This window comes from Gambusia affinis, linkage group LG05 (assembly GCF_019740435.1).
Source record: "Gambusia affinis linkage group LG05, SWU_Gaff_1.0, whole genome shotgun sequence".
NCBI classification, from domain to species: Eukaryota; Metazoa; Chordata; class Actinopteri; order Cyprinodontiformes; family Poeciliidae; genus Gambusia; species Gambusia affinis.
Window position 1 is genome coordinate 19,293,089 of NC_057872.1, and position 24,830 is coordinate 19,317,918.

The 24,830-nt window shown below is 37.1% G+C and overlaps 4 protein-coding genes across 8 annotated transcripts; 2 read left to right on the top strand and 2 right to left on the bottom strand.

Moving 5' to 3' along the window:
- Positions 1 to 87: 87 nt before the first annotated feature.
- isoc2 (isochorismatase domain containing 2) lies at positions 88 to 16,215 on the bottom strand. Of its 4 annotated transcripts, XM_044115859.1 has the most exons (9): positions 15,899 to 16,215; positions 13,180 to 13,243; positions 10,587 to 10,803; positions 3,762 to 3,859; positions 3,041 to 3,165; positions 2,657 to 2,869; positions 2,446 to 2,516; positions 2,243 to 2,360; positions 88 to 239 (listed from the first exon to the last, which is right to left on the bottom strand). In XM_044115859.1, coding segments are annotated over exons 4-9 (594 nt in total). In that variant the 5' UTR covers positions 3,763 to 3,859; positions 10,587 to 10,803; positions 13,180 to 13,243; positions 15,899 to 16,215; the 3' UTR covers positions 88 to 173. The 4 variants fall into 4 exon arrangements, with proteins under 4 accessions (XP_043971794.1, XP_043971791.1, XP_043971793.1 ...); XM_044115856.1 differs by lacking the exons at positions 10,587 to 10,803; positions 13,180 to 13,243; positions 15,899 to 16,215 and adding an exon at positions 4,244 to 4,405; XM_044115858.1 differs by lacking the exons at positions 10,587 to 10,803; positions 13,180 to 13,243; positions 15,899 to 16,215 and adding an exon at positions 4,238 to 4,405.
- On the top strand, positions 4,126 to 7,186 carry atg12 (ATG12 autophagy related 12 homolog (S. cerevisiae)). Of its 2 annotated transcripts, XM_044115860.1 has the most exons (4): positions 4,126 to 4,282; positions 5,387 to 5,523; positions 5,619 to 5,681; positions 7,021 to 7,186. In XM_044115860.1, the coding sequence occupies exons 1-4, from the start codon at positions 4,126 to 4,128 to the stop codon at positions 7,078 to 7,080; spliced, it is 417 nt and encodes a 138-aa protein (XP_043971795.1). In that variant the 3' UTR covers positions 7,081 to 7,186. The 2 variants fall into 2 exon arrangements, with proteins under 2 accessions (XP_043971795.1, XP_043971796.1); XM_044115861.1 differs by lacking the exon at positions 5,619 to 5,681.
- si:ch211-149k23.9 (germ cell-specific gene 1-like protein) lies at positions 10,659 to 16,402 on the top strand. Its single transcript, XM_044115855.1, has 6 exons — positions 10,659 to 10,854; positions 13,951 to 14,133; positions 14,251 to 14,298; positions 14,383 to 14,535; positions 15,714 to 15,825; positions 15,919 to 16,402. Exons 1-6 carry the CDS (start codon positions 10,659 to 10,661, stop codon positions 16,289 to 16,291), a joined length of 1,065 nt encoding a protein of 354 aa, XP_043971790.1. The 3' UTR covers positions 16,292 to 16,402.
- Positions 16,403 to 16,571: 169 nt separating this feature from the next.
- On the bottom strand, positions 16,572 to 22,531 carry rcvrn2 (recoverin 2). Its single transcript, XM_044115862.1, has 4 exons — positions 22,468 to 22,531; positions 21,816 to 22,350; positions 20,011 to 20,122; positions 16,572 to 18,563 (listed from the first exon to the last, which is right to left on the bottom strand). The coding sequence occupies exons 2-4, from the start codon at positions 22,194 to 22,196 to the stop codon at positions 18,475 to 18,477; spliced, it is 582 nt and encodes a 193-aa protein (XP_043971797.1). The 5' UTR covers positions 22,197 to 22,350; positions 22,468 to 22,531; the 3' UTR covers positions 16,572 to 18,474.
- Between the last annotated feature and the right edge of the window lie 2,299 nt (positions 22,532 to 24,830).

Here is a 24,830-nt window from a genome sequence, read left to right on the forward strand (position 1 = left end):
GTGAACTTTCCACCACACTAAGTCAACACATCACATATGTGGAGGGAGGACTGACTGAGACAAGGACAAAACCACAGGACAGAGGAGTTATAGCAAAGTCAACGCTTTATTGAAGTCCCTGTGTTAAAAACAGAGGGCTGTACAGTGGAACGTAACAACATGAGGCGATCTCTCTACAGAGCGCTGAAGAAGGCGAGGAGGCCGGTGTCAGGAGACGGCTGGACCAAGAGCCTCTGGATCTGCCAACAAAGATCAACATTTGTTATTTGAACATAGTCATAAATCCAGCTTGTATAAAACATAGTCTAAAGAGATATTAAAACTGTCATTCCCTGGATATTGATTTTTCAGTTTTTGGTTTTTACTTATCAGGACATGATCAAAGATCACTCCATCACCAGGCTGTAAAATGACCATTACGCGTAAAAAAAAAAAAAAACCCTCCACCATCATGTTACTTATTAAACAAAGATGAAATAAATACAGATAAACAGTGAGTGAAAACATCAACTGCTTATTACATTTAGCAGCAGTCACTTGCAGGATTTGTTTTCTATTGGATTTTCTTAGGATTAATCTCTCACGTTCTCAAAGAGGAATCTTTGGTCTCTTTCTGTTTATGTAACATTTGCTTCTTTGCTAGCATGACCCAGTTTCAATCAAGTTTTAGCTGAAGGAATGACGACCTCAGATTTGACTCCAGAATACATGGAGAGTTTATGGATGACTGTCCAGGTTGTGTATTAGCAAAATAAGCCCAAATCATCCTACTTCCACCACTGTGCTTATAAGTTGATATAAAGCTTTTGAGCTTATGTTCTGTGTTTGAATTTGTTTAGACATCCTCATTTTGGTCTCATCTGGCAACTTTGCAAACCTTTTATTTAACAGTAAAGATGTTTTTACCAGAAATCCTGCCAAGTAAGAGACTCTTTTTTTTATCTTTACTGTCATAAACAATTAACAAAAGTCTATAAATGTGATGTGGAACGCTTGAGTTTTTACAATCTTTCACCTGCAAGCTCCAAAGTGCTAAATATCTACCTCTTATAGGTAGTACTGCAGAGGTTTTCATTTTTCTTCATATGGCTTTTCCATTTTAGCTTTGCTTTTGTCTGATATCTTTGGGATCTGTTGTGTGATTTTTATGGACTCAAAGTCTGATTTAAATAACTTTGGATCCTAGTAAAGATCGGAAAATCTTAATATGTCCTGATGAGTAAATCCCAGGATTGAAAAAATCTGCACTTTGTTCATATAGTGGCTTTATACACTGAATTTAATAAGAACTGGTGAAAACACATCTCATCATATATTCACTGGCTTTCTAGTCATTCTAATATCAGTTCTAGGATTTTCTTGTTTAGGGTAGAGATCACTAATGAGCGGTTCCTTAAACCACTCACTGTGGATGGTTTAAGGATTTATTTTTTTTTTACCAAACATTTTACCAAAATTCTTTAGCATATTTTAACCAAAAATGCTAAAGAATTTGTGTTCTACATGGTAAAGCTAATTTTAAAAATCCAGTTTTTGTGGAATATATGAAAGGACTTTCCATACAGAATGACACCAGTAGTACAAGGAGGAATATTGTTTTTCGGTTGCAAAGTATGTGGGGTTTTTGGTATTTTTTTGTTCAAAGGTTTAGGTTCCCTTGAGAAATAAGGTTAATTCTTTTTGTGTAAAAGTTTGATGATTATTTTTTTTTTATCTTAAAACCTAAAAAATTGTGGGGAGGTTTTTTCATCAAAAAAACGTTTTAAAGCAGATTTTGGTAAAAGTAGCTGATTTGTTTCATGCAACTTTCTTCAATCGGAACAAACTATCTTTTGCTGGTAAAAAGACAAAAATGGCTCTCAAGGTTGTAAAAGGTTGCTGCCCTCTGGTTTAAAGTTTCACTCAGTTTAGCTTTGACTTCTTTAACTGCTCTTAACATTTACACACATTGAAAGCCATATAATCCTCCATTCAGTTTATTTTTGTAGATATCCAAACAAAAACTGAATTTTGTCCATTTTGGTGATGTCCTCATCATTGAGTGTACGTTCCTCTGCTGATATGTCTTTTTTTTTTTTTTTTTGTCCTGACATTTGATTTACACAAACCCAAAGTAGCTTTTTGTGTTTTTTTTATTCCTATTCTTTAGCATGTTGAATATGATTTCTTTAAATTAAATTATCAATTAATATCCAGCACTTTGGCTTAAATGTGAAGCGTGTTAAGCAGATGTAATCAGGACCTCCTTAAAGTTGGGGTGTTTGGCGTCCTGAACGAGCTGCAGCAGGACGGCCTCTGTGGTGGTGAGGTAAGCCCCGCTTTGCTTCATTCGGGACAAAGCAAACAACCGATCCGTCTGGCTGCGGAGTGAAGCATAAGTATTAGGATAAATATTATGCAAATACAGAATGCAAGCGGGGGAAAAAAAGGAAAATCGACAGATACCTCCTGGAGGAAACGGCATCAGCCACAATATGGACCTCCATTCCCTTCTCAATAAGGTCATACGTAGTACACTGAGCAAAAGGAGGGGAAAAAAATTAAAACTTTAATCTAAAAAACTAGCATACTCTTTTCAGCTTGCTTTCATTGTAATCAACATTAAAATAAGTCTAAAGTAGGTAGTCTAAATATGCTGCAAAAACAAAAGTATTACAGCAATGCAGGCATGTGCTTCTATTCCACACAGAATGGCTTGTTTAGGGCTCCCCAGAGCCTTCAGCTCCTTCTCCACTTCTTCTATGATCATAGTGAAGGAGGTCTTGGCATGAGGGGTCAGATCCTCTGCCCCCAGCTCCGGCACGGTGGGTCCCAGGCCTTTAGGGTACTGCTCTGTCAAGATGGCGGGGATGCCCAGAATACGACTGGCCTGCAGGAGCAGTTCAAGGTTAGAGGAGACAAATGACTACAAATTAACAACAAATAACAGCAATAACGCTTTGAAGAATTATGAATTAACAACAACATTTAATTTCCCTTTGGAATCAATAAAGCACTTTTGAATTGAATTAATTAAAATGAGTTGATCAGTATTAACAACCTGCAGGACCCGGGCTGCGTTGCTAACGATGTTGGTGAACTGGAAGATGTTGGGTCTGAACTTCTCCTGCATGTCACACAGGAAGAGGACAGCATCCTTGGTGGAGAGCCTGCCGATGTTTGCCACTGCAACAAAGACATTGCAATCTAAGAAATATAACATCTAGCAACACTATCATTACACATCAAGCAAATTTCAGTGTATTTGTTGGAATTGTAAATGTTCAGGCAGTATGAAGTTGTGTATAGCTGTGAAATGAAAGGGAAATCATTCAAAGTGTTCATGTTTTTATTTTTACAGATAAAAATCTAATAAGTAAGGAAAGCACTTGCATTAACTCCTCCTTGAGTCAATACTTTCTAATCTAGAAGCATCTTTTGCTCTAGTTGCAGCTGCAGCAACCCTTTTGGAGTACATCTCTATCAGCTCTGTACAGCCAGAGACTGATAGTTTTGCTCCGTTTATGTTCATAAGCAGGAATGTTCTGTCAGGTCTGAGAAAAAACTAAAAGGAATGCAAGGTCGTAGTTCTTGTTCTGCAAAGTAGCCACATGTCTGCAAATACTGTTTTTAAAAAGCTAAATACTATAGTTTTTAACTCAAATACTGTGTGTATAACTTTGATTTTTTTTTTTCAGTGCGTAACTGCATAATCAAAGAAAAGAAGCGATAAAAGAGCAGCTGTGATCCTAAAATGATTAATCAAAAGTAATGTGACTTACTGTTTCTGTCCTGATGTGAGCAGGATGGGTGACAGGTTCAAGGGGACAGTAAAAACATCAACTACCAGGTTAAAGTATTATTTCCCATGTGACGCGTCCTGAAGGGAAATATTTACAAATTAGTTGCCAGGAAAAGTGGAAGCACTTGAACGCTGAACATAAACAGCCGATAATGCTAACCGAAGAATGTGAAACCTCTGTAAAACAGACATGTAACATACAAATAAAATATCTGAAACTAACCACGACTATCGGGAAATACACGGAACACAAGACTCTACAATAAGCACCCCCTTTCAAATAATAATGGCAAATAGAATTGCCTATTGCTCAGATTGACGTCCCTTTCAACCAATAGCAGGGAATGTTTGCTGCAGCTAGGTTTGAGGAGCTGAGTGAAACCAAAGTACAGAGTTGTCAGCTAAAGATGTCCGACAATGCTGAGTCTCCGACAGAAACACAGAAAGAAGAATTACATTCACCGTCAGAAAACTCCGCGACGAGTGAGGAGAAGAAAAAAAGTAAGAATGCCCAACAGATTTGACACGAGTTACAAAAAAGTGCTTATTTGTTTTTGATATGTCTTGCTAACGCTAGCGGTGTGTTTTTCGAGTGGATGACGTAGATGATAATTGACAGAAGTTTTAACCAATAGGAAGAATGCATTTATACTGTTCCCCCAATGAGCTACGATATTTTAAACACGTGCTAATTTTAGTCGAGGAGGAAAGCTAATGCTATTGTTAGTAAAGCCACAGCATTTACTTGTCCATTTTCTGTAAATTTAACTTTAGATTTGTATGTCTTTGTATGTTTCCAATGTAGTTTACGGAAGTTAATATTTCCTGTATGTACGTAATGTTATAATTTGTAAAATAAGATTAAAAACGTCCTGTTCGGGGTGGCTCCTCATCAATGTTTATATTGAACACTGAAATACGTTTCTTCCTTATTGTCAGCTCTAAACATAGGACTGACAATCCTGTATTTAGGGTTGTCAGTTCTAAATACCTCTGGTAGTCGTTGACTGCGGTATTTATTTCCCATTACATAGTGAATTCTTCTAATTTCAATCAATTTCTTAATCAAGTCTTTAAAAAAAAAGCCATGAAAATTATATATGGTAAAGCTCTGAGAATCTGCAGCAGGGATAGCCACGTCCAGTCCTTGAGAGCTGACGTCCTGCAACTTTTAGATGCATCTCTGCTCCAACAACCCTGAATCAAATGACTAAATTCATTCAGCTCTGTAGAGACCTACTAACAAACTGTTCTTTTCATTCAGGTGTGTTGGAGAAGGGATACAAGTTGACATCCACCCCTAAACTTTACTGGCCTGTTTAGAGTTGTATTTGAAACGTAATCAATTCTGTTTTGATTGTTGATTCTGTGTTGCATTGTGTTTTTGTGTTTGATTTGATGTAAAGCACTTTGAAATGCCTTGCTGCTGAAATGTGCTATACAAATAGAATTTGATTTGATTTGATTTTTGATTTGGCCTTGGAGGGCTATTTATTGCAAAAATACATTTCCTGCTTTTCACAGGAACTGTCTAGATTTATCGTAATCACTGTGTTGCAACAGAAGCCGGTTTCATTAAATGTTTTTTTCTTTTTACTTTTACAGTCGATGTGCTGTTGAAGGCTGTGGGAGACACTCCTATAATGAAAACTAAGAAGTGGGCAGTGGAAAGGGGGAGGACGGTACAGTCCCTCGCTCAGTTCATTTCTCGCTTCCTCAAACTTGATGCCAATGAACAACTGGTGAGGATGAACTTTCTGTAGTACATTCGAAAAATATGTAAATTGAGTACTTCTGTTCTGTAAAGTCCTCACTCAGGCTGTTTGCTTTTCTTAAGTTCATCTATGTTCATCAGTCATTTGCACCATCGCCAGATCAGGAGGTGGGAGTACTTTTTGATGTGAGTTTATAACACTTATAATACGTTATTGGGCTATTTTTAGTGTTAATAGTTTTTTTTCTTTTAACTTTAAAATATATTTTGTTATTAAAACAGAATACATACAGCTAATTGCTTTATTCTGTTTCTGTAAAATATTACAATATATAAACACAAACAGTATATCAGCAGAAGGATTTTTGTTTCTTTTTTCTCCTCTTTATTTTAAGTGTTTAGCAATATTCTGAAAATCTTGCAATCATTGCAAAGTGGGATTCCAGAGGAAAAAAATTAAAATGATTTATAGATGCCGTACTTTCTGATTTTTATTAGAGTTGCCTTCTGGCTGCAGGAAAGAAACTACGACAGAATATTGTGGCCATTGTAGATCAAGGAAAAAATTATGTATCCATGAAGAAGTACATTTTTGCCCGATTTTCTGTATTAACTTAAAAAATATATATATATTTTCTGATGCCAAGTTACAAGTTTGCAAAAAATTATAATTTTCCTTGAATAAAGGCATAAATTAACTGTATTAAGACAAAGATATTATCTGTCTTTGTAAAGTCATGCATTTGCAAGGGTGAAATTAATATAGTTTGGGAAAAAATGACTACTCTGATCACTTTCTTTAATGTACGATGACCTTAATACTCTGTGGTAGGAACTGAATAAGAGGCAAAAAAAAAAGGTTTCAGCTCTGAAATTACCCCCCTTGGATGTTTTACCCTTTTAATATTTTCACAAATCAATCATGTTAAAACAAATTCTTTCTTTTTTTTGACAAAGAATTTACACAACATATTTATACACACTTTTTTTACTTTGCATATTTTGCTGGAACCCTTTTCACATTGACATTAATGTTTCTTTTGGGGTTTATTTTGTCATAAAAGCTAAATTTTGTTGATCATGGTTTATTTCCTAAAAGTAATAAAAAGGGTAAAGCCTCCAATACTTTTTGTAGAAACTGTATATTTCCCTTTTTTGGCCCTTCAGTATCAGTACAATGACAGAATCCCACCTGCATGAGTTGATCAGCAGAGGGCGCATGAAGAGGGAAACTTCACAGACCAAAGCTTAAAATCCTCAGCCAGTTCTTTCAGAAGGTGACAGTGAAAGAATTTTCACTTTCAGCTGCTGCACGTGTTCTTTTCATCTCGGATATTAAAATTCAAAAAATACTTTATTAATCCCAAAGGGAAATTAAATGTTGTAGCTAATTAATTCAGATTCTTCAAAGAGTTTTTGAAGATGGTGATTCTTCATATTTTCATCAAAATGCAGTTTTCTTATTTTTTTTAATTCTCTGTCACTGATTTTATTTTGCGTTTGTCTTTTTCTCTGTCTCTCCTAGTGCTTCAGCAGCGACGGGAAGCTGGTTCTTCATTATTGTAAATCTCAAGCCTGGGGTTAACCTCTTTTTTTGATGTTTAATGAATTTCTTGTTTGCTCCCTCTTTCGATATGTACTGTATTTCAGTTTGTATGTAAATGTTTTTAAATAAATAATTGTAAACATTTTTTCTTGTTTCTGTTTTCTTCCAACAAAAGTAAATGTTGATTCTTTTCATTCGGTTTGGGACATATTCAGAAAGATGCAAAAGAAAAAAGCTTTAGGAAAGCTTATGGCTGGACTTAATTTATTTACACCCTTAAATAGTTCATTCATCCTCAAAAACCCTTCACTGTGGCTAAATTAAAGTCATTCTGACACCAAGAAGAGAGGAGCAAAATTCCTCCATTGATCTAAGAGATCCAATACTGCTTACTACAGATGTGTGTAACAAATGTTCAAGTGCTTTAATTACTTGCCAGTTTTAGAGGGTAATTACTTTTTCACGTTGATCTTAACTATCTTCTCTTTTAAAATCATTTGCAAACTGGTTTCTGTAGTTACTTAGGCAATCCTTCAAACAAAAAATCAAGAGAAGGAATTTGTAAGATGGCAAACACTTTTTCACACTGCTGTAAATCAGAAACTCAGGCTGGTGATTAAGTTGTGACGGATGTTTAAAACGGAAGCACCTCTGAAATTAGACCAACGTGAAGAAAGGAGGCACCACAGCAACAGATGGATGCGGCGGGATTATGTGAGTCAGGATGCGTATGTGATATAAACTCCAGAGACAGAGAGTAGATTGGTGACTGGTGTGGAGGCAGATGCTCTGTCTCTCCCATCAGTTCACATCTCCGTCCATCCACTGGACCGGAGGTTTCACAGGAGAGGAGAGTGGAGCTGGGGAGGTAAGGACCGGCGAGGGAAAATAACAGGCGATAAATGAAGAGTGTTACAGAGGCAGTTCACCATGGAGGATTTAAGTTTAAGTTCCTAAGGAGCTTTTTGATCAAGAAATCCTTAACAAGAAGAGTCCAAGAAGTGACGGATTAAGTTTTTTCTTTTCTTATGCCAGGATATTTTGTATCAAGAAGCAAAAACGAGTTTGGGTAAGTACATCTAACATTAGAAAAAAATATATTACTAAATCATTAAAAAATGGCTGCTATGGGCTGTTTTTTAGTCTTTGTGGGAGGAGGAGCATCTTAATAATGCATTCTCAAAAAATATTTTACACCTATTGGTAGATTTCCCATAATTCCTCAAATTGTATTCAGTTGTAAATGCAAAGATAAATTTGATCAATTTCATCAAGACAAGTAGTCGAGTCTATTTATTTTTCTCACTAATCTTTCTCAGGATGAAAGATTTAAAATGATTCACTTTAAATGACAGACATAAAGCTGGAAATAAACATTTTTAAGATTTAAGCTGTTACCTATCATAAGCTCATTTCTTCGTTCAGTCAAGCCACTAAAACTTCATCACTTCTCCACCTCCACATCCTGTGGTTTGTCAACTGTCCTGGTAAAGGAGAGGCCAAGTCCAGTCCTCAATAACTAGTATCTTGCAACTTTCAAGTGGATCCTTGCTTCAACCCACATGAATCAAATGGGTTCAGCTCTGCAGAGACATGCTAACAAATCTTTTATTTAATTCTGGTGTACTGGAGCAGGGAAAAGTTTCAGCAAAGTAGCTCTTGAGGACTGAACTTGGCCACCCCTGTCCTTGTATGTTACTTTATTTTTTAATGGCCTCTCATCAATTGGACAGGTGCTAATATTGCTGGAAAATTTTTACATTTTGCTGCAAACCTTTGTATATTTTGTTGGGATCTTACGTGAAAAACCGAGAATAGTGCCTAATTGTGAAATGGACCATGCATGGGGTTCAAAGCTTCTGACATGTAAACATTTAAAAAGCATGATGCACTATACTCATGAGTCAATTTGTAGAAATATACTTTACTGTAATGTAGCTAGAAGCATTTTCAGGTAGATCTATATAAGCTCTGTCCTGCTAGAAACAAAAATTGTAACCTGCTACTCTGCAAAATATCTCTAGCTAGATTGGATCTCAAGCATCTATGAAGTGATATTTAGAATCTTGTTCCAGAATTTTAGCTGGATTTATGTCTGGACTTTGACTGGGCCATTCCATAACATGAATATGCTTTAAACTAAGCCACTCCATTCTAGCTCTGTGTAGAGCTGACCTGCTTTAAATGAACCCTTGTCCCTGTCTTAAGTCTCCTTATTAAGCCATTATTAAGTTTTCTTCCAGAACTGCCCAATGAGGACTTGTTCCGTTTATTTTTTTAAATTTGTTTTTCTTTTTAACATCTCAGCAATATTACCATGGTTCAGTAAATGTCAGATTTGTCAATAACTAATAGTTGACTTGTCAGCAAATACTCCAGAGCTCTGGTTGTCAGAGTAAATACGCATTTCAAATTTTATTCATGAATAATTTTGAATAATATATAGTGTTTCCCTTTCATAATTAGGCACAATTATCACATAAAATCCCAATAAGACATATAAAATCTACGTTATGTGATGAACTGTGTCGCTGTGACGGATATAAACATTTCTGCAGGGCACAATAAATGTTTTAAAGTAATGCACTACTTAAAAGGCTTGTGTAACATTTATTGAAGCAGTGTTATTTTATTTTAGCTGAGCACAGGAGAACTACAACTGCTACAATAAAGCATTAGTAGCTGCTGAGTGTCCCACTGCACATTTTGGACTGTGTTTCAGCCAATGAGATCATCTTGATTAACGGCACTAAATTACATGTTTTTTGTTTACTTTTTTTTTTTCTTTCCTTTCAGGGGCCGTGGACTGACAGAGGGGCCCTGCTAGAGAGACAACATGGTCACACTAAAATACAACTAACACAGAGAGATTAAAGCAGATTTCCCAGGATTATCTCGGGGGGGGGGAAAGGCGTTTAAATCTGTGTCTCATCCATAGAGTCACAAAAAAGAAATATTTTGTAATGTGCCCTGGTGTCTAGTCCTAAAAGTTCAGCTGGAGCCACCTTAGGAGGAATAATGATGTGAATGATAGTAAAGTCAGTGTGTAAAATCTTCCCATAAACAAGTAAAGGAGGTTGTTTTTTGTTTTGTTTTTTGTGAGCTAAAAGAGCATTCAACAAGGATAAATGTTGCCATATGTTGTTAAAGTTTCTTGACAGATAAAGAAGCCTACTTAGCTTGCAGAATGTATTACATAATACTAAAGTCCTCTTTGCCTTTCTGATGCTGCCCAGTCACTGATCTAATACCACCTCAGACAGAAGTTAAGGTCAAGGGATTTCTGAACATTTCAGTTCCCAAGAAGACCCATAAAAACTAGTTCTTTCTTTACATATGAATCAGCCTCAGAGGATCTTATCTTGCTGCCGACTCCTTTTTGAAATCACAGATGTTACTATCTAGCTCTGTTGGCTGTGTTTATTCATCTGTGAGATCAGATTTATCATTGCTTCCTGCTTAAAGCTGGCAAATCAACTCTTAAAAACCAAACCAAAGCATCTGCCCCGACCTGTCCGATCTGTTACTGCCTCTCTCCTACTTGCCTTAAATTCCTCTGTGTTGTGTCCACCTGTCGCTGTCCCACTTCCCCTGCCTCCCTCCTCCGTCTCGTGGCCATGCTCGAGCGTCTGTCCCGCCGCTCTCGATCCATGCTTTCTCTGACATTAACCTCTTTGGCTCTGGCCCTGTCCATCCTGGCTCTCTGCACCTCCTACTGGTGTGAGGGCACCCACAAGGTGGTCAAGCCTCTCTGCCTGTCGCCTGTCAAAATGAAGAACTGTGGTCAGAACAACAGTGAGCCTTACACAACAGGTAATAGATGCTGCACATATTGTTTTATTGTGTTATTAAATGTAATGTGTGCCGCAGCTTTGATTGATATTTTAGGACGGCAAGCAGTTTTTAACAGATGTTTAAGCAAAAAAAAACTTTGTGACAGTTACATAATTTTCCTACTTTAACACAAAAGCAATAAAAACTGATGTAACAACTGTTCCACTAAAATTTTATGAATTCTTTAATTCATTTTCTAATCCATAAAACACTTCACATTTAAATGTTTAAAGGGAATATATCATGCAAAATTAACTTTTTTCACATTTTGTTTACTTCCATTTGGGTCTCAACTGCTTCTAAAAACAGCCCAATCATAAGAAAAGAATAAAAACCCACCAGGCTGTTTTTTGGCAATAAGTTAATGTTTTTGGTGCCTGGAAAATGAGCTGTTTCAAAAACCTCCCGATTGTTCAGTTACAGCCCATCACTTAGCAACCCAAGCCTGTCACCTAGCAACCCAAGCCACTCCAGCATGTTTGGTCAGCTGGTTTTACATCTGTGTGTGCTGCTGGAAAAAACAAGAGTTCTGCTGTTGACATATCATTCAGAAGCTTGCTGCATTCTTGTTGGTTGTGCAGGAGGCTCTTCTTCTGCTTTTCAAAGATGTACTGTTGTATAGTCGCACATCTGTTTGTACCCATTTTCACAATCGTTGAGATGGGGGGCGTGGCCAGCAGGAATCTATTTGGATTTAAAGTGACAGATGTTCTTTTCAAACGAGCTGATCTGAAAGGAGCTCAAAACGAGCGGAACTGACCAGAGTGTAATCTCATTAGCTAAGAATGATTTTGTGCAAAAACTTTTGTGTAGCTCATAGTCCTATTCTAAACTGTTCAAATAAGCATAAGGCTGTGGAAAATTTTTCCTAGGCGACTAATTAATTTCACTTTATGTTGAGACATATTAACGTGAGCATGTCACACTGTTTTTAGCAGGATCTGATTCTTTATACTGAAGATCAGACCTCATAAGGTTTTTTTTCACTGGGCCTTTGTTGCATATTATATTAATTTAAATGGTTGAATCCAAAATTTCAAAAACTGCTGAGTTAAAAACAACCCAAAAAGTTTCTTCTATCTTGGTAGTTTTGCCCAAAACACACACTCTAACACAGATCAATAAATACAGGAATGGACTGATTAAACATAAGTGATATTGGTAACAAAATTCATACTAAGTATTTAATAAAATTTTGATTTTATAACTTGTTTGCTCAAAATGTCATTCATCCATCTATCGATCTTTTTTTTTGTTAATTGTTCCCATTATTTAGCACTTTGAGATTTTGCAATGGGAAGTGCATTACAAATAAAAGTATAATTATTATTTTTTAATGTCTCTTCAGTCAGGATTGAAATACAATGAAAGCTTCGGGAAAGTACAGTGCATGTTTGAGTATCTGTGTTAAATGAGATCCTCCGAAAGCTTTTCAGAAATTTCTGACCCGGAATCCACCAAAAACTCTCATCTTGAATTTCAGATCAGCTCATTGAGTGGTGATGAACCTTTGGTGAATCTTTCTATCTCTCTGCATAACAAGCTGTACATAGAAATAATCCGGATACATCATCAGTCTTGTACAGACAGTGATTTTTCTCGTTTTAATCTCTTTTGTCAGAAGGTGAGTTCCAGGGTCGGGTTAATTGGGATTTAGTAAAAGTCTTTGGGTTGTGATGACGCTTTCTAAACATTTACTTGTCCACTGAGGGCACGATGATGCCACCTGCTCTCCGTGGTTTGTGTTAAGCTTGTTCCACAATGAGATTACTTTGATCACTACTTGTTTTATTTGTGCAGAGAGATCTGCTTTTATTGACGCACACTGTTATGAAAACTGCTTTAGAAAAGGCGCGGTGGAGTACGCATTAACAGGGATGCATGAGACTGTATTGTTCATGGTGATGCTTGGAGAAGTTACAGCTGTTATGTTTTCAGGTGTTTCTGTGTTGTTTGTCCAGAGTTATTAAGAGGGTTTTCACGGGTCTGTGGTTGGTTTTGCAGATCTTGATAGGCCTTGTATCTTTGTCCCCTGAGGTATTTTTGGGTACCAAGGATGGTTTTAAAAGATAGCTGGTTGTAGAATATAAGCATGCTGGGTCCTCATCCCCATCAAAAGGTTGAATTTGTTTCTGATTCAAGGAGGAGTCCACCAAACTGCTTCTTGTTACCAATCCTCTTTGGAGTCTTGCCTTTACTTCTAACAAATGATTTGTTGGTTCTTCAGGCCGTGTCCTTCAATGGGGATCAGAGTGGTTCACGAAAAAGTATAAAGTTATCTTAGTCAGAAGTCATGGTTCTTACCTACAAACCTCTTTTTCTGGCTTGTGGTCTCTGCCTTAAGCGAAAAAGTTCAACTCCGTTGGTACTATCAATAAATAACACAACATAACATCACATCACAAAACAACAAATCCAAGCAGAAGAAAAACTTTTGCAAATCAAATGTGTTTAATATAAAACCCACACTCAAAGTATGATGTATTAAAGATTTTTACAATAAATGTTTACTGTTCTTGTTCTTTCTCCAAATGTCCCAGAAGGCTCAGCAAATAGAAAATAACGTTCAATGCTTGTGTATAAAGAAGAAGTCTCACTTTAACATAAGGTACAGATGTGTCTGTAGTTAATTTTTGCTTGTTCTTCATTCACTGAAGGTACTTGGAGTGGGTTGAGACATTTTATTCAGGAGTAGCAGTACTTCGTAGTCATTTTACTAAAGTAAAAGTAAAATATGCAGTCAACCTACTCCTAAAAGTTTTTTCTCTCTTTTTAAAGATATTCATGTGAATGTAAATTAGTAAATGTCACCAGAACTCACTGGAACAACTTTAAAATTTGTTGTTGCTCAATTTTTTTTTTGAAAGTCTCGCTGAGGAATGAATGTTTTGTTTTGGTTTTTCTCCATTAGTTAAAATTTCACATATGTTTGCTGTTTATGTGTCCAAATGTAGAGTATGGTCAAGATCATATGGCCTTTATTTTACTGTGCTGCTCCTATAAGGTTAGAAAGATAGATTCTCTATGAGGTGCAAAAGTAAACCTAAAAAGCTTAATTTGTCTCCTGTCACACAGAGAGCCCCACACAAAACCCTTTCAACCGGACACTGTCTCCAGCCAGAAGAGATGAGCTGGACAAGATCAGACAAAGACAGCTGGCCAATGCTGTGCACTACATCTGGGAGACAGGGGAAGACAAGTTTGCTTTCAGATATTTCCATACTGGCTTCTGGGAAAGCTGTGAAAAGCAGAATGATGGTGAGACCAAGATGCACATTTTGTTTCCGTCATATTAGCTCATCTTGTAGAGAGAAGTGAATATGTTAGTTGTTAAAGATCTTTATGATCATCTAAACCTGCACATGCTATTGGCAGGAGAGGTGTGTCGCAGCTTTATCGACTTAACTCCAGGGGAAACACAAGGTGAGCGGTGTTATAAAAATGTATTTTATGTAATATATACTGTTTCATTTAATGCTCCTTTACATCTGTTCCCACATGTTGCAGGTGTGCTTTGGCTGTCGGTTATTTCTGAGTTTACATATATTGGCCTGCTGGGGATGGGCTTCTTACTGATGTGCCTGGAAGTCATGTGCTCCCACAAAGAGATGCACGCACTAAAAATCAATGCCTTCGCAGCTATTTGTACTGTGCTATCAGGTGGGGGTGCAGCTTGGATTACAGCGCCAACCTCAAGTGTTGGCCCCTGGTAAAGATGTGGAAATAGTCTTGAAATAAATTCATCTTTTGCTGCAGGAAGATAATCTCACACTGAAAAGTGCAACACTTGAGAACCGGAATTGACAAACACTGGCATAAAGCATGAGATGGTTACAAGAGAATAACTACCTATCCATATTTACTCATATATCCCAAGTGAGGATGTGAAAATCTGAAACAACTTCAGCTGCGGCAAACAAGCCTAGGTAACGACTTATTTTGTCACCAAGGAATTTAAGGAGGATGGAGGATGGTGAAGGAAGAAGAAGAATCTGCAAAACTCCACTTTAGAAAAACTCTGCAGTCTTAGGGTCACTAAATCTTCTTAACCACTGGACACTATCTACATGCCAACTTGGTTATTTAGGACACATAACAGGCAAAAGCCTCTATTATACTATCACAACTGGAGTTTGATAAAAGCTACTGAAGTAGTGCACCGGGTTTTGGTCAAATGAGAGTAAAACTGCTGTCACATTGATTCCTATTTGCCATGTATGACCTACTGGAGACAGGAAATGAAAGGAATTATGTTTACCATCAAGTTGTGTCACTTTTAGATCTGGGTTTGTCACTTTTGCTGGATTAGAGTTGATGGTCGTTTGGTATTAAAGACTGTAGAATTTACAGTGTTCTTCTGTGTCTGGATGGGTGACAATACTTTGTTCATGATGTTACTGTTTTGTTGAACTTTTTTTTGTCATATTTAAGAATCATCAGGCCACTTGGAGGTGATATTTCAATGCTATAGAAATGCTACAAAGTGCTCAAATAATTGTTAGCTGAATCAGTTACAAAGTGGGTCAAGCCTTAGCTTTGCTTAAATTGTTCTTGATCTGCCACGCTAAGGTGAGATTAAATCAAGTTAGTGTGTCATTGCTGCGATATTTCAGTTGCAGTTGCATTGATCCTTTAGCAGTGGCATACATGTACGACAGAGTATCACAAAGTTAACAATGAAATGACTGCCTGACAGATTTCTAAAAAACTCAGTCAGAGGTTGTGTTCCTGCAATTAAACATGAATTTATTTGAAGGCTTTTTGCACACCTTTTCCATGGGCACTCTAGTGTTTGAACGGTAGTCCTAGTTTTTCATATTGGTTTGCTTCCTGCATAGGTCTTCTTGGGATGGTAGCACATATGATGTTCACCACAGTATTTCAGATGACAGTCATCGTGGGCCCTAAAGACTGGAGGCCTCAGTCCTGGGATTACGGCTGGTCATTTGCGTATGTTGCTGCTAATCAAAAACAGATTTCAAACTCCAAGTTATCTACGTGCGCTAAAGTTTTGGTCGCTTACCTTTGAATTGTATCTTTCAGCCTTGCCTGGGTATCCTTTAGCTGCTGCATGGGGGCTGCTGTCGTCACACTCAACTCCTACACGAAGACCATCATTGAGATCCGTCGCAGGCAAAGACTCCGCTTGGACGAAGCAAGAGCTGCTGCTCGGGCCCCGTCATATGACGAGGTGGTTCCAGGAGGAGGGCTGTACTCAGTCAGCGGCCTGCTGCACTGTCCGGATGGGATGATTGATGTGGCATGGGCCCCGAATGGTAGCGTGGTCGGAGTGGGAAATGGGGACGTGCCGACACTGGTTTTAGTGGGAGGCTGTGGCCCAGAGGGATGTGAGGACTGCGAGCGTGAGAGGGACCAGATGGGAGTGGTCTTGGATCGGATTGATTCACCTTGTTAGGAGGGCCAGCTATTCACATAAACTAAAAGGGCAAAATAAATAAATAAAACACTGCATTGCTGCAGTGATCAGAGATGCTGGTTTGCTTTGACTTTTGATTCCTTGGAATACATTTATGAGTCAACGGTCAAACAGAAGTGGAAAGTGGGTGTTGAATCAAGTCGCCAACTGATTCAAAATGGAGGCTTCTTGCATTATGACTTGCACTGAGAGAAACATCCAACCTTTCTCTTTGCATCAACCTATGATGTCTGCTGTGTGACTGAAAGTAGCAACTGACTGCTTGTTTCCAAGATTCAGGTGTATTTGGAGTTTGAAAATGTCTATCATTGCAGGAGATCTCTCTCAGTTCTTAGGTTTTGACACAGATATGCTTCATAAGATGGTTAATAAACAAAGAAAAGGTGCTGCAATAGAGGCAGCAACTGAAAAAAGAAATCACTGGAAAATGATGCCACCGTAAATATGCCATTTTAATTCTATTAAGTTATTAAGTTATATTCAAAAAAGACTTAAGTGGGTCTCGCAGCCTGTAAATGACGCCCACTCAGTTAACTCATATCAAGACGTGAAGACTTTGAGGAAAACATCGCATGCAAATCTGCATGCTATGTGTGTCTGTGCCTGATCATAACAAAGCAAATGTATTTTTCTACATGTGAAATGTTTAAAATGTTTACCTTCCTTTAAAACACCTGGGCACAGTACTACTTGACACACTATTGGATGATGTTTTTTCAAAGTAGTCAATCCTTATCGCTGATTGGCTGAACTCCTAAGAGTGGAAACATGGAAGACTGAAAATATTAGTTTTTGTGAATGTGCCAAGATTGTTTTGACTGTGCGTTTTAAATCATATTTAGGAATATTTGGAGTTTGAACTATTAAAATAAGCATTTTAGAGAGGAACTCAAATATTTACAGATTTTGGTGATTTTGGCACCAACGATTCACTATATACCTTCAAGTCAGCAATTTATGTCACATTTTTGTCTCAACGGTATATAGAATATCTAATAATTAACCTGATTTGAACATTAAACTTGATTCTTTTTTCAGCGTCTTCTTTATCTCATGACAAACTTATGTTAAATGATGAACCTTCAACCAAAAGAGCCACCAAATACAGTTTTTGTGTGAAGATGAGCAGACAGATCCACAGAGATAAAATGATTACAGAGATTTTGGAAAAGTCTGCTCTCATGTTGAACAGAAGATTATGTGTAAACCATTAATCCTGAGTTGGACGGAGCAGAGAAGAGACATGTTGAGGGGACAGAGAGGTCCCAGTTGTTGGGGGTCAGAATGAAAGTTGGAAAGAAATTCTGGCACACTCTTCAAAAAGCGACTGCCTCTGCACTCTGGCCCCGGCGTCACCGTAACGTCAAATAAATCCAGGTTTTGTACATGTGCTTGCAATACTTACTGAGTTTAACAAAAGATTATATAGGCATTAATTCACAGAGCCAGATAAAATGGCTTAAATGTACCTTCAATATCTGTAGGTTACACTTTTGAGATTATCCAGGATTTACTGTTGGGGATTATACAATTGAAAACTAAAAAAAAAAAGAAAGAAAGAAAAAAAAACTAAAGCGCCATTTTTGTCAGCCACGAGAATAATGGTATAAAGTAAGTTTCTGGGTCAAAAAGAAGATTAGTGGAGCAGATAAATAAATTGATTTCCCAACAACAGATGTATGAGAAAACCTTTAATTTATTGTTCAGTGGATAAAGTACAACACTTAAGAGCTAAAATCTCAATCAAGATATTTCAAGTCTGTAAAAAAAAACTACTAACAATTAGGTTTTGTATTCCTAACATGTTGTTCTGCAGAAAGAATTAAAAAAAAAAAATTTTTTAAATTCAACAGTAGTACAATATAACCGATGCATACTTCTATTTTAAGTGCATTAGTTTATATGTAGTTATGATGTTTTTGGGGGACTGTAAGAACTATTCCATAATTTGCTTCTACTAGGTTCTGTTATGATGACATTTATTCACAAACAGTAAAAGAACAAAAAATCCAAAACTTTCTTTAAAGTTACACCGGAGCAGAAATGAGTATTTACACAGAAGGACGAGTGAAGTGAACGACGGCATCTGATGTGAGGAGGAGAAAAACATACAGGAGCTTCAGGAGTGAAAGACAGGAAGAGAGGGAAAAGCAGGAAGGACTTCATTGTTTAGAGGGTTCGTACTGAATGAGACGCATTGCATTCTCGTTTTCAATCACTCCCTTGATGAACTCTCCTTCAGCCAGTCGCTCTGTGATGGAGTGAAAAAAAAACATGGAAGAAAACAGTGAACAGAGCAATGAAAGAGAAGCACAGAAAAGGTTGAATAAGGGCTCTATAAATCCGCTCTTATCTCTTGCATTTGTCAGAGACAGTTGCATGCAATGATAGTGTCACTTAAGGTTTTGCATGACTAAGGGATTTTACACACAAAATTAAGGTTTTATGGTTTAAGTGTGGATGTTCTCCAAGTGGATCGACATTAGGTTATTTTCATTTATTTTAAATAAGAAATTGAAGGGATTTTTTTGGTTCTACATCAGTTTAAGAAACCAAGTATTCCTAAAACTGTATATGTTTTCAATTATAGAATGTCTTTATTTTTTATGCAAAATAAATTGTCCAGAAATCTGAACAAGAAGAGTGTTTTAAATCACTTTTAGTTTAACATGTTTTACTTCATATACATATAACTCGACAACTCAAACAACTAAGTTTTAAGAGCAGAAATAAATCTGCTCTTATTCTTAAAACAGATTTGTCTTAATTACATCCAAACAAAAATGGCAAAATAAGCATAATGTTCAGTTTAAAAATAAATCCCATATCAAATCTATTTTATATAGAGCAAAAATATTTTTTAGGAATTAAATCTAGAATATTTTATACAAAAAATCCAAAATAATTAAAAACATAAAAGTATTAGTTGAAAATGTGCAAATATTACAAACTAATTAAAATTTGAAATAAGTCATCAAATTTATTTTTAACAATCAGAAAAAGCATTTTTATTTGTAGCATTGATTTTTAAATCTATGAATGACCATACAAATTGTAATCTGCAAGTATAGTAAAACAGGCTTTGTAAACATCAAAAATAATTTTTTGATACAAACTTCTTTTGAGATTGTTAATTATTTATTGTTTGTTTTTTGCTTTTAATTTAATACATTTTGGGGAAACATGAATGTAGATAATACTTTAAAGGCAAATCAAATTTTCATTTTTAAAATAATTATAACAGAACAACATAGTGCTAAATTATTTTTGTTTTTCAACAAAACCCTCACAAATAGACATCAAGCAAATTTTGTTTTTATTACTATAAGGGAATTACTTCAGTTAGGTAGCTCAATTCAGAAATTCAGATTTTTGGGGGGGAAAAATGTTGATCAAAGTAAAATTTTCTTTGTCGCTAAACTCTTACAGTTTTATTTAAAATATACTGAAGCTGACTTAAACAGAAAATCATAATTATTTTTAGATGGACAGTTTTTAATTTAATGTCACAGTAAACCCAATGCATAAAATATTACAAATGTGTTTGAATATGGAGCAAAAACTGTGACAGATAAACTAACTATACTATATGAAGGTAAAAAATAAAATTTTGAGATTTTTATTTATAAAAATGCCCCAGTGAAGCCCTTGCTGTACATTGCAGGGGTAGAATGTGGTGTTCGTGTGAAGCCTCTCACCATTGTCTTTCTTGTCAAAGTAAGCCCACAGCTTGTTGGCTCTCTTCTCGGGTGTGTTCTCATCCTCTGGTAGCTTCTTCTGCTCGTCCTCGGGAATCAGCTTAAAGATGGCCTGAGAGGCGGGGGTTGGGTGGAGAAAAAGAAAAACAGGATGAAAGTACTGCCACACTCCTTCTCAGCTGTACTGAACATGCACAAACCACAGAAATGAATTAAGAAGGATGCATGTCAAGTTGCGATCACTTTAGAAAACTAAATGAGTCGACATTGTTTTTGTGTGCTGTGAATTTGAGCCTTGGTTTCAAATTTCCCCTACAGCAGATGTTCTGGAAAGATTTAAATGAAAAAAATTTCTATACAAAAACAAAAGTTTGCAGCTTATGTCAAAATAATGACAAGTCCTCAACTGATTGACTGCAAGGCAGTCAATCTGCAATGAGTCACTTAGAGTAAAGAGGGCTGAAAAAGACTAAAACTCTGTGTACTTCAGGTTCAGGCCTTTATATGTGTGTCCCACTTAGAGAGGATGCTCTCATCTCCCAACATTTAAGACACATAGATTAACATGGATTAGTGCCAAGACTCAATCTGCCAACCAAAGGACCGTGAAGTCAACTCTTTCTCTTACTTCACTTTACATCAGTCTGGCTGCACTGATCATGCATAGTGCAAATAGTGTAGTTAGACATGGCTATCTATTCATAATCTTGTTATCTCCGTCTAGATAACAAGGTTGTGAGGATGCGGCCATTTATAAACATTGAAAGGAGCTGTGCCAAAGCGGCCAACAAGATCAAATAAAGTCTCCTGTTTATGTCATTTATTCTGCCCAGATGAGGTATTTGTTTCATCTTTCATTTTCATTACAGAACAAATTTAAACAAAAAAGTTCTGTAAAATGGCATGTAGTTTTTGTTCCTAGACCAGTGTTTGTTTGTTTTTTAATTCTAGACAGATTTGAAAATAATCGGTTGTACAAGGCTACTTCTTAGTTTTGTTAATAATTTCTTTAGGTTTCTTTGAGTCTGGCAAAAGTTTTAAAATGCAGCTATTTCACATAGTGACCGTAAACATGATTTTTTTGTTGGACTGAAGCCAGTTGGCCAGGATATAAATCCCATTACAATACAAGCTGGATTCTCGACTGATCTTCCTAAACCTCTTACAAATCTGTATCATTTGTCTTAAAACAGAATATGCAGACTGTTGCTATGAAAACAATGTGTGGTATTTAGCTTGGTGCTGCAGAGTCCAACACTTGTCAAATAAAAGATTAGACTAAAGATGATTGATAGTCTCCCTATCAGAGGTAAAGCTGGAAAACACCCCCCTTGCTACTGTCTGACAGTTAAACCAATAATCAGAGAGATTATCAGGAGGTCAAAATGACAGGCTATTTGGAATGACAATCAAGACTGAGACCTACATGCGATGACAAGGGTTGATTATCTCCATTTGTAGGCAACAACAGCTTTGATGGAACAAACAGAAGACAAGCAAAACGAGAAAACCCAAGCCATATGCTGCTCAAAGTTTACATTTAACAAGCGCATAATGCAAAATGTTAATCTCATAAGTCTCACAATCACAAGACTAATGCAAAACTGTAGAGTTGGATTACATAATGCCAGCTAATATACATAAAACTCACAATTTGAGAGTTGTTTAATAACCAGTTTGAGAGAAAAGTAAACAGGGAGCCATGTTTTCTCACACACACAATGGTCATCTCTAAGTGAAGCCAGCCTTCCTACTTCATCGACCCTTTCACCTCTGTTTCTTCTATTCTCTAAAGCTGACCTCACCTGGCAGATTTCCTTCACCTCCGACTTGTTTATGTACCCATTTTTGTCCACGTCGAACAAAGAGAAGGCCCACTCAAGTTTCCTGGTGGTCTTCCCGCTGGAGGTCATGTGCAGGGCAATGATGTACTCCTTGAAGTCTAACGTGCCGTCGTCGTTGGTGTCGAAGGAACGGAACACATGCCGTGCGTAGCACTTGGCATCGGTTTCAGGGAAGAACCGGGTGTAGATCTCCTCAAACTCCTCCGGCGTGATGCGCCCCGTGGGACACTGCTTCTGAAAGTTCTCATACCACTGGGAGATTTCCATCTCAGTGAATTTGGTGGTGAGCTTCAGATCCTCCAGGATCTCCTTTGATATTGCGCTGCTGGTGGCATTTCCCATGGCAGTTGCTTTCAGAGTCTTGGTCAGCTGTCAGCTTTGTGCTTCTTCTCTCAGTCCTTCAGATGCTTTGTCTTTCCTGTCCAAAGAAACTGTCTTGAAATATGTTTTTTCTCACTTGTTTGAGTTTTCTTGATGTCAATTGCCAAACACAGTCCTGCAAGACATTTTAGATAAGCCATATGTTACAATGCAAACATAGAGGTTATTTACAATTGTATCTACTTTATAAGTACCACTATGGTGTTGATCGAAGCTACACAGAAACTCTTACCTGGGGTTTGTGTGAGCAGCAGATAATGGCTGAACAACTGACTGTTTGTCTGGACTGCCGAACGATAAGAGATAAGGATGGTGAAGGGAAACACCCCTCCAGGAGGTGACTAGGTTAATTCTGTTAATGCGGGGATTTAAAGTGGATGAGTGTTTGACCAAAATGAACCCACTATCCTAATGATCTCTGTTAGATCTGGAAATCTAGAAGGATCTACAACATCCACAAGAGGTCAAAGTAATGCCATGTGTTACTGCACCCAAGAAGTTACCTAACAGCTCAAGGTATCGTCTTGTTGTTGCAAAGAAGTTGGATGTTTTGACTTGCCTGGCACATAATATCATTAACAGATCTAGAGAATAAGAAGGAACTTAATGACACAGGGTTCGAGGCTGAAAACCAATGCTAAATGGCTGTTGATTTGTGGATCTTACAGCAGGATCTCTGTGTTTTCTGGTTTTGTGCCCTAGAATAGCAAAACCAGTAAATGAGTGTAGCCTGTGTGCCTCAATACCCACAATTAAGGCTCACATCACCAACCACTGTCTCCTAGTTTACCTGCTTCATTTTTTATTGACAGCATGAGCTCAGAACTACTCCTGAACATTATTGCTGGTCAACAGCGCTTTGTACCATCAGATTATTTTTAATTTATGCATTTTGGCAATGCAAATGGAGAAATATTTACAGCATAATCAAGATACAGAAAAGCAACTGGTCTCTAATTAGACCGAGGGGATGAGGAGAACAGTCCCGAGGCCTGACAAATAATCCATCTATCCAATTTCCAAATTACGCATTGCTCTGATCTTGACTGCTGTCGTCCGAAAGGTGGCATGCTCTCAACTCCATCACATGAATACTCACTCCTACCTCCAGTTCACAGACACTTCTTTAACTCTGGGAGAAAGCCAGATTACCTGGTGAAACCCAAACAGACACAGTGACAAAACAGAGGCATCACACAGAAAGGCTTAAACCAACATTTGAACCCGTGACCTTCCTGCTGTGAGGAATCTAATGTGTGTTAAAGTCTTATTTTTCAATCATGATTCAGAAAAACTACCTGGATAAACGTAAAAACACAGCTGTGTTACCATTCAGGTACAATAAAGCTTTTACAAAGAGGGTAAATAACTAAAACTAAAACAAATATACACAGTTTTAAAATTTTGGACAAAAATCATTAGGAATCTGTAGTATCTGAGGCCTCTTAAAATGATTTTAAAAAAAATCAGAAGGCACAGAACTTGTTAGCAGATTTCACCTCTAATTAGCTTAGAGTAAATGCAGTTGTTTTGTGAATGTCTCAGAGGCTTATTGGTGAACATAAGTGAACATCCGCACCATGAAGACCAAGGAAAGTTTAGGAAAGTTGCAGAGAAGCTTTAGATAGAGATTTAGATAATAAAAAATACCTGAGGCACTAAACATCTCCAGCACCCAGACGTTGGAAAATTAATACAGATACCTACTAAGACATAGTTGCCCATAAAAATTTACAAGCCAGGCAACGAGAGCTTTAATCAGATGGTAAAATCAGTGCACCTGATTTTACCGATCTTTCTGTAAAAGAAAGCAATAAGAAGTCCAGTTTTCAGTTTGCTGCATGTCGAGAGCAGCAAACATGGCAGAAGGTGCTTTGATCAGATAAAACCAAAATTAAGCCTTTTGATCTGCATACAAAATGCTGTGTATAGACAAAAACCTACAATGACTACACACCACCCTGAACACACAATCCCCATGGGGCAACATGGTGGTGGCAGAATTATGCTATGGCAATTACTTTCTTCAACTGAAGAATGGAAGTTATTCCCAACATGGATTGAAGCCATTTTTAGACCAGAGTTTTAGCCTCCAGCAGGAAAACTACCCCAAAAAACAGTCAGAGCTACAACAGAATAGTTTCAATCAGAGCATGTTAATGTGTTAGAGTGGCCCAGTCAAAGTCCAGATCTAAATCCAATTGAGAATCTGTGGCAAAGATTGGAAATTGATACTCACATATACTCTCCATTCTATCTGATTGAGCTTGAAGATATTTCCTGAAGTACAATGGGCAAAATTTTCAAAGTTCAACTGTGACTTATCCCACAGTGGTGGCAGCATTATTCTGTGGGGATGCATTTCCACAGGAGGAACAGGAAAATCTGATATAATAAAATAAAAAGTACATGGAAGACTGGGCTTGTAGTGAAGTATGAAGAAAAAAATAATACATATCGTGTTTTTTTCAAACGCTGTGCTAATTTGTCACATTTGCAGACCAGGCCAGTCACACTCAATCTTTTTTTTTTTGGTACATTATAACATAAAACATAATAGAGAGCCAAACAGCATTAGAATCCAGCAGGAAACAA

Bases quoted from the DNA above. Each gene is read 5' to 3' on its own strand.
- isoc2 (XM_044115859.1), bottom strand. The intron at 2,870-3,040 runs GTTGTTAATACT...CTGCTCCTGCAG, and splicing joins ACGCAGCCCGGGTCCTGCAG to GCCAGTCGTATTCTGGGCAT. The intron at 240-2,242 runs GTCCTGATTACA...CTTTGTTGGCAG, and splicing joins AACACCCCAACTTTAAGGAG to ATCCAGAGGCTCTTGGTCCA.
- atg12 (XM_044115860.1), top strand. From the start codon at position 4,126: ATGTTTGCTGCAGCTAGGTTTGAGGAGCTGAGTGAAACCAAAGTACAG. The intron at 5,524-5,618 runs GTGAGGATGAAC...GCTTTTCTTAAG, and splicing joins TTGATGCCAATGAACAACTG to TTCATCTATGTTCATCAGTC. The intron at 5,682-7,020 runs GTGAGTTTATAA...TGTCTCTCCTAG, and splicing joins AGGTGGGAGTACTTTTTGAT to TGCTTCAGCAGCGACGGGAA.
- si:ch211-149k23.9 (XM_044115855.1), top strand. From the start codon at position 10,659: ATGCTCGAGCGTCTGTCCCGCCGCTCTCGATCCATGCTTTCTCTGACA. The intron at 14,134-14,250 runs GTGAGACCAAGA...TGCTATTGGCAG, and splicing joins CTGTGAAAAGCAGAATGATG to GAGAGGTGTGTCGCAGCTTT. The intron at 14,299-14,382 runs GTGAGCGGTGTT...CACATGTTGCAG, and splicing joins AACTCCAGGGGAAACACAAG to GTGTGCTTTGGCTGTCGGTT.
- rcvrn2 (XM_044115862.1), bottom strand. From the start codon at position 22,196: ATGGGAAATGCCACCAGCAGCGCAATATCAAAGGAGATCCTGGAGGAT. The intron at 20,123-21,815 runs GTGAGGTCAGCT...CCCGCCTCTCAG, and splicing joins AGGTGAAGGAAATCTGCCAG to GCCATCTTTAAGCTGATTCC. The intron at 18,564-20,010 runs GTGAGAGGCTTC...ACTCCATCACAG, and splicing joins CTTTGACAAGAAAGACAATG to AGCGACTGGCTGAAGGAGAG.